The 8,428-nt window shown below is 38.2% G+C and overlaps 1 protein-coding gene across 1 annotated transcript; it reads left to right on the top strand.

Moving 5' to 3' along the window:
• Nucleotides 1-4,966: 4,966 nt before the first annotated feature.
• On the top strand, nucleotides 4,967-8,298 carry LOC145895007 (uracil-DNA glycosylase-like). The gene is made up of 7 exons (XM_082983742.1): nucleotides 4,967-5,229; nucleotides 5,430-5,466; nucleotides 5,522-5,594; nucleotides 5,659-5,826; nucleotides 6,041-6,158; nucleotides 6,246-6,421; nucleotides 7,179-8,298. The coding sequence occupies exons 1-7, from the start codon at nucleotides 5,187-5,189 to the stop codon at nucleotides 7,413-7,415; spliced, it is 852 nt and encodes a 283-aa protein (XP_082839868.1). The 5' UTR covers nucleotides 4,967-5,186; the 3' UTR covers nucleotides 7,416-8,298.
• The last annotated feature ends 130 nt before the right edge of the window (nucleotides 8,299-8,428 follow it).

Raw genomic sequence — 8,428 nt, 5'->3', positions numbered from 1 at the left:
ACACAGAAACTATAATATTTAGAAATAAATACGTGCTTTGAAAAATCGTATGTTGATCTTTTCGTCTGGACCAGCTTCGTTTATGACCATTAGGTACCGACCGCGGCAGCAAAATTGATTTTGCCTATCCTTTTTTGTTTCAAATTCTATCGATTTGATTTCTGATTGGTGTATGGCTCACGAGCTTCACAGCACGCACAATATACAAAACTTTTCGTGTTTGCTACAGTGGAAATATCAAAGAAATAGTTTTGTTTCGCCACTATCTGTTTGAGGTTATATCGCCAGTTCATGGAGTTTGAACGGCGATAACACCACAAGAATCACACGAACAAATCACAGTTATATTTGGCATTGTTACTTTGGTTTCAGATTGCGCCCAGTAAAACTCACAGCATACTTAGTTTTACGCGCCATAAAGTACGGTTTATCGTGCATCAGAAGTAACACTGGGTAGATATGCTTTCTATAACAACGCGTGATCTTTCCAAATAGGATAGTTTGTCGTGTGACTTGTTCGGGTCCCCGGACTGTATGTAGCTTACGTTGCTGCAGCAATTTGTTGCAATGGAAGTTAATAAAGCACTTTCCTAGACATTGCATTATCGATTGTAAATTTTATCAAATTTAGGCAAAAAATTGCTTGCAAACTAAAGAAAGGAGTGAACTTAATAAAATTTGGAGACACATCCTACAATTTAAACCCGTACATACTACAGAGCCACGTCATCAACTACCTGACGTCACAACGCCTGGAGGCATCCCGGAATCCTGTTTGTCGACGAAAAACAGAACTCGAAAACGTCGTTATAAATTCAAACGCAATTGCGCAGCAGAAGTAACATTGGGGAGACATTAAAGTGAATGAGAAATTGTCCTGGAGCACGAATCGGAAAAGAATGTGCAATTGTCAGGAATTTGTGATGGACGAAGCACCGAGGTCTGCAAAATGGCATGAGAATGTTGAGGTTGAACACAACCAACTTTCGAATTCCCCTACGGATTTTGGTGTTTTGTTTGCCTGTTATAAATGACATCCACGTCAATGAGGTAATTTTGCGGCCATTCGTCTGTCGCCGTATGGTGCACATTCCCATGTTCAGTGTATTTCGCACGGCGTCATTGACATTTCGACATATAAATAATGCATGTTACAACCGACCAAGTAATTGTAAACAGCGCAATGCACAAATCTCCGAAGCAACAGAGATAATTGGCGATTATCACACTGTTTTCCTCAATCCAATCCTTAACACAAGTGCTGTACTAAGCCTTTCTCTTGTGTAGTTCAGATGCCTTCGGGTGAGAATAGCGAGGTGTTTTTGGGTAAGTGACCAAGCGGTCGCCATGAGTAGAACAACTGTCTGTGTACGGTTTTTACCTGGCGTCTTAAATAAAGCAGTTTCCATAACATTTCTTCATGAGGCGTTGATATTGTTTAAAGTTTATGGGAAGGAAATGTTGAAACCTGGATGAGGGGAATATTAGTAAGGTTGCGGCCACGACGGTCATTGTATGTTACATCCTGAAGGCAAAACCACGAAGAGGACGACATCCATCCCTAATCGACAAAAGATGGGAGACGGGTGTCCGGTGTCACGTGATTGGCATTGCACGGGTTGCCGGGAATGCAGAATAGTGATATTGAAGCAGACCACACGCCAGCTCAAAGGACTTGAAACCCTAGTTGTGGATATGGAAATTATAGTGAGCTGCAGACAGGGGCACTGTTTTTGACCAGATAGGTCTCATCAGTGCAGCTATGATGTGAATTTTAAAGATCTTGTCAGTTAAATAGCCAAGCAAAACTTCCACTTGGTGCAAGACATATTTTTAACAAAAATTTGACCAGAAAACACAGGCTGCAGTGTAACAAACTACGTTAACTTACAAATGTACAACTTAGTCACTAATGGGTCAGCAGGTCGCTTATAAATGATACACCAACACTTATTTTATTTTTGTTAACTTCTCGCATTACACACACCTTTAAATTATAGATACGAGTCATATTTCCTAGCATTTTCCTTTCAGGTGAAAATAGAGGAAGCCGTGGAACACGGAAAATACCCAATAAGTGAGAATTAACATCTGGGGTTACATTTCTTGGTAGCGAGCTGCATAATTTATGCAGGCATAGTTCCAATCTTGAAACCAGCCCCAGTAACCTTATAGCCTCTGGCAAAATAATCTACACATTTTTTACCCTTGCAGCGTACTGTGCAGCTATTGCCGCGCAAGACCGATGGGCAATTGGGTCCAAAACGTGAAAATTTCGATTAAACTACAAAAAAGTATGGAACAACACAATAGGAACGAGAAAGTATTTTGCAAATTAGTTGCGTTTTGTTTTTTAAGGAAATTTGCTGCTCGTCGTGAAACGTTGTAAAGTAATTTAAAAGCCAACGGTTTTGTGCATGCGAAACACCCACTAGAACATGAAACCGTTACAGCAGCGCCTCTGGCGACCAAAATTTAGCAATGCAGGCGCCGCTGCAGACGTCGGTTATCTTTTTTGTTGGCATGCGCCAAGAGGAAACATGACCCCAGATAGCGAGACACTTAGCAACTGTTGCCATAGCATCGACTGAAAGTCATCTCAAGATTAATCTGACAATTAAGAAACCGGATACAGTAAGTAGTCTGTTGCTGTTGTCGCTTAGGAGAAAGTTTAGCACTTTTTGCACAAGTCTGCCTTTGACAACAGGTGTAGCAAGGCCGACTTGCAACTTTATTTTAGGTTTAATGGAGAGAACGGACACTTATCTTGACCAGCATGAAATGTTCAAAGTGTAGCGAATTAATCTTATGGCACGCCTGAGCATAACCCCAAATTTTCGCTGTTTTGTGGTCGTCAGGTCATACATTTAATTGAAGGTTTCACAAACTATTGCTGTCTTTTTAGTCTCCACGTAACAATATCACATAACGACAACTTAACAAGAAAATCCAAAGTTGAATTCAAATTTGCACCCTTGTTTACAACTTGCACAGTTTTCGTATACGGTAAAAGTTAGTTAACACAACAGAAAGCATACCTTTTCACCAGAAGTTCCAGATGGATTTCCCTGAAGGGAGGAAACAGATGCATATTTCAGTGCACGTGTTCATTTGGCGAAACCGAAATAACTTTACCAAAACGCCAAGCAAAGCAAATAAATCCTTGAAAGCTGCCGTCACTGCAACTGTAAAGTAATAACAGAAAAACAATGGTCGCCATTGAAGGCGGCTGATTGGTTTGATAGAACACGTGTCCTAGGTCAATGAACTGCAGTGACCTCGGGCTTGCAAAAAGGCGCCAAATCAGTTTGCTCACAGGTTTATCTTGAGGGCACGTATTTGTTCTTGTTGTTGTAATTCGATGGCACTGAACAGCTAAGTTGTACAGTATTCCTTAGTTTTGTTAATTTGTCAATAACTTTTAGCTTTTATTCATCCAAAATGTTTTTAGGAATGTTTACAGTGAACTTTATTCTAAAACACAGGTCAATGTTTATTTGGGAAAACGTGTGTAATGTTTAGTTGGGAAAACGTGTGTAATGCGAAATCAAAAGGATGTCGAATCAACGACAATAGCAGCTTGGTGCATAATTTTAACACAAAAGCCAGAGAATGTATGCAAGCCGAACTCCCTGACTCTTTACTGCCATCTTGTAGAAAAATCAGTTGCTAATACTTGTCACAATGCGTCGCACTTCGTTTCTTTCGCGATGTAAAGTCACGTTGTGCCTCAAAAAATATATGCATTGCTACAAATATATAATGTCATAGTAATCAAAAATTTGTAGGGTAATAGTAATACTAGCATGACAAAACAACTTTGGTCCGAAGTTTTTTCGGCCCGCCAGAAGACCGCATAATGTATTTGACTGGCTTCGTACAGATTAAACATGAAGTAGATGCAGACGCCTGACTTATGATCTGTAGCTGTTATGATAACAACCTTCGTACTAAGTTTTTTTGGTCCGTCTAAAGACAATCGGGAAGAGAAAACCATTTTGCCCCTGGGGTTTGAACTTCTGACCACGCTTTTATCATTTCGAAGCTTGAGGTGACTTTAAAGATGGATTTTTGTCACTGGGCCCAGTTTGGGTTATCTAACTGTTTATGACAAATCGGGAGTTTTAGTTTCGTTATTGCTGTGTTTCTTTGTCAAATGATGGCAATAATACAATAGAAACCAAGGCCAGCAGTCACGCATTTACAGGGTAGGTAATGGCATTTAGCATAGAACATGCAAGAAATAATGACGATAGATAGATTGCGTCGCGTTACTCGTTTAAAACTGTAACAAAACGAACAATGAAACCACGCTATCTTGTGCTCTCTTTTTGATATACGCTGTTTTTTTAGTTGAGAACAGAAACCACGTCGCTATCATTGGTGAGTGGATTAGCGTATTCACTTTGGCAGAAATAAAGGTGAACAAAATGATATTTATTTTTGAACTCAATGAAGAAACAATGACTGACGCGCTTTCTTTCTTGTTATTTCAGCTTGTGGGGCGTGACGACAATAGTTGTAACATTACATTGCACGCACATGAAAGTTAATCGAAGAGCTTCGAAGTTATTTTCCATTCCTTCAGAAGAATCCGGACATGACTCGAGTTGGGTTTAAGTAATACCTGAAGGTAGACTTACTGATTTTATAATTATCATCACTATATTGTTATTTTCTTTCGTCGCGTTACTCGTAGTAACAAACCAGCAATGACTCATGTTTGGTTTATGAAATACCTGAAGGTAGAGTCACTCATTTTACATTTATCATCACTCTATTGTATTGTTGTTTTCTTTCGTCGCGTTATTCGTTCAAAGCTGCAACAAACCGTATAATGAGACTACGCTACCTTATGTACTCTTGTTTATATATGGGACTCGCTATATTCTTTGTACAATGGATTCGCTCTGATGCGCTTCCCTTCTTATTATTCCAGCTTGATCTTTGTTTCCGTGGCGTTATTCAGTCTTTTGACTTCGTTCCCTCTTTTGTCCCCGTGTACCGCCGCTTTGGAAGAAGACGAAGTTTAATTAAAGCACGATCTTTAATATGAGTTGTGCTCGGGAAGTTATATAAGCGTTGATATATGTTGCTAGCATGCTTTGACACACAGCAGTCTTCTGTTTTTGCAGATTTGTCTTGTCCATAGTTTTCTACCCCGACTAACTGCTTTTCTCATATCAATGCAATTCGTCAGTCAACCTTCTACAAGTCAGCAGGCAGAAGGTCAGTGCAAGAGGTTGCCATTACGGGAGTTCAAATTGACTTACTTCAAATATTTTTGTCGTTTTACTCCTTTGTTGACAAAAGTTAAGATTTTTTCTCATATTTTACCCTTTTGTGTGGAATATTATATCAGGGATCAGTCAGAAGTTGTGCTTACAACGGCTGGTATAGCAAATATAATTTTGTTTTACCTTTTGCAGAAGTAAAAATGACACAACCAGAATACACTGCTGAAACGTAAGTCTTTATTTCTAAAACAAATCTGTTTTTTTCATCTTCAATTTGCTTTTAGATTTTTCAACTCTGCTGGCGATTCTTGGAAGCCATGGTTAAGACAGGAATTTGAAAAACCTTACTTCAAAAAGGTACAACCGTGTTTGAGTACAGTTTGCAACAAATCACTGTATCACATGCGTTGTTATTTGTCAGCTGTTGGAATTTCTGCAAGAGGAAAACAAAACCAAGGAAATTTTTCCCTGTCCAAACCTCGTGTTTAAGTGGACTACGTTTTGTTCACCCCAGGATGTAAAGGTTGTCATTTTGGGTCAAGACCCCTATCCTAACGAATCTGCGCAAGGAATAGCTTTTAGCGTGCCGGTAAGTCAAAAACTGGTCTAATAAAGTTCTTGCCATACAAATATTATTTTAATTCACACGCATTTGCCTTTTATTTACATATTAAATTGTTGTAGAGCCACAACGAAAAGTTGTATTGCACTAAACCTTGCTATTTTGTATGGTTTCCTAGTTTTTTTTTGTTGAATCTATTAACTCTCTACTATATACTCGGTCACTTTATTTCAATTTATAGATTGGCCATAAAATTCCACCCAGTTTGAAAAATATTCTCGAAGTACTTGAGATGAACTATGCAGAACAGGGTTTTCTAAAACCGCAACATGGTGATCTCACAAGTTGGTGTGAACAAGGTACCTTTGCCTCAATCGGCATATGTATGATTCCGTTAAAAAATACCTGGGTGCTAATAATGAAAAAACTATTGTGTTTTGTCACAGGAGTTCTACTTTTGAACACAAGTCTTACGGTTGAAAAGGGCAAACCAAATTCGCACGCTGCAATATGGAAGGAGTTCTCAAATAATGTGATTCAATATTTGGAACAAACTTCACCGAAGTGTATATATTTGCTTTGGGGAATCCCTGCCAAAAAGTTTGGCAAAACAATACCCGACGTAAGTGAGAGATACAAAAAACATTTTTTTTACTATCTTTTTATGATTAGATTTTTTGCTTATCTTTTTTTAAGACTTTCTTTTTATTGTTGGATTAAGGTATTTACATAAGGTGACGAATTGGGCCCTAACATCTTGTTAAGTTTTGAGCTCGAAATAATATTTTAACAGCTTTTTACCAGCCACCAATGTACCTTATTTGTACGTTAGATTGGCATCTTCTGATGTAGGGTTTTTTTAACTGAGAGGCGCAAAAGCTTTCAGAATACCCGTCTAGTGGACAATCTTGTTATATTCTTAGTACTAATAAGGTTATCCATGTAATTATTTCTTAGTACAGAGACCTTTGCCGTTAGTCAGTAATTACGAGAACGTCATGACAATTTAGTCACAGTGATTACTGTGACGCAATAATGGTCATTATGTTGACGATAGTAGTTTTGGGCTTACTGATGTTGACTACCTGTATGCGACCGAACTGCGATGTGCATTGTCAAATTGTCCTAAACACCTGGATTTCATTATCGGCATTAAAAAGCAAATAAAAAGATGTTTTTGAATTAACGCAAGTGAAAACAGGTTGAACACCACTTTTCCAAACTGTGCTTTGTTTGTATGCCTTTTCACTTCGAGAAATACTTAGTTCGCAAACAACACTTTTATATTGCACAGTTTGGCACAGTTACTTATATTTTCCAACCACGTCAATGTATCGTCAGCAAACGATTTATTGAACTGCGTGCGTTTTTGCGTTTAGGAACGAAAACTGGAAACATCGCATCCGTCAACTTTGTCAGCACATCTCGGATTCCTAAATTGTAAGCACTTCCTTAAAGCAAACACTTATCTGAAAGACAACGGTGAAGTTGAAATAAATTGGTTTTCAATGAATGGTGATACTAGTAATCCTGTTGAAGAAGCGCAAAATCAAATTGTTCAATTTGGCCTTGGTTTGCTGCGTCAGATTTCTAATTCGAGAAACGATGTTGCGTAACAATGGTGCATTGTTTGTTTGCGCAAAAAGTGTTCATCTACGCCTTTATTTGAAGCAAATCTGTTTGCATGAGTTTTAGGAATTGTTGCGTTGTTTACTTGATCGAAGGTTACGTACCGATTTGTAAATCTAGCTTGCGATCCCCCAGAATGTTCCATTGTAAAACCTCTGGTTTAGGAGAATTGTTATTGCTACACTTTCGTACAAATGAAACATGAAACGAAAAGCACAAAACCTTTGAAGAAACTGTGATGCACCCTACACTAACCTAAAAATTTCGTACTATCGAAGATAACTTTGTTCCAAAGGGTGTCACTGGCGCCAAATCGATTGCTGTGTTGTGGACAGTCTTTCCCGACAATCTTTCTCGTGCGTTTTTTTTATTGCCTTTTCTTAAATCAAAGAATGCAAACGAAAGCTTGTTTTCGCGTATATTAGACATAAAATATTTACTTAATATTGTTATTGTGTAAATGTGTGGTTGTCATTGTTTATAAAACCACTAAAAAGTATTCATTAAACATTCATAAAACTTTTGTGATCGTACATTCCTATGTGTTCGCAGAAACGTTTGTGTATGTGCATCGTTTCGTGTCATTAATTGCGTTTTCTTGACCCAGACTTCGCCTAACAATTATATTGTGTTCAGCTAATACTTTTTAGGGTGGAATGGGCAACGAACTCATGATTAACAAATACTAATTATTGCATAAAGGTCATATTGTTATGTCACTAATGAGTAACTTCCAGTTTATCGTCTCTGCTGGCGTTGTACCATTTCCTCTCTGGCCATCGTTTGCTTTTGCAAGTGCTATGCCTGGCATTCTATTAATATCGGTTGCCACGAAAACTGCTTATGTGAAAAGGATTGTATAAAGTTATAACTTTGCCTGCCTTGTGTCTTCATAATGGCATTTGGTAGAAACAAAATTGTAAATACTATTTGGAAGGTTCAATTATTTCATAAATAGAAGAAAGGAGATTGTTTAAATTCAGTCCCAAGGAATCGCCGC

This window comes from Ascidia mentula, chromosome 3 (assembly GCF_947561715.1).
Source record: "Ascidia mentula chromosome 3, kaAscMent1.1, whole genome shotgun sequence".
NCBI classification, from domain to species: Eukaryota; Metazoa; Chordata; class Ascidiacea; order Phlebobranchia; family Ascidiidae; genus Ascidia; species Ascidia mentula.
This window is presented reverse-complemented; position numbering and strand designations above follow the sequence as displayed.

Excerpts from the sequence above, each read along its gene's own strand:
- LOC145895007 (XM_082983742.1), top strand. The coding sequence starts at position 5,187 with ATGCAATTCGTCAGTCAACCTTCTACAAGTCAGCAGGCAGAAG. Across the intron at positions 5,595-5,658 it reads AAAAACCTTACTTCAAAAAG|CTGTTGGAATTTCTGCAAGA; the intron begins GTACAACCGTGT and ends GTTATTTGTCAG. Across the intron at positions 6,159-6,245 it reads CACAAGTTGGTGTGAACAAG|GAGTTCTACTTTTGAACACA; the intron begins GTACCTTTGCCT and ends GTTTTGTCACAG.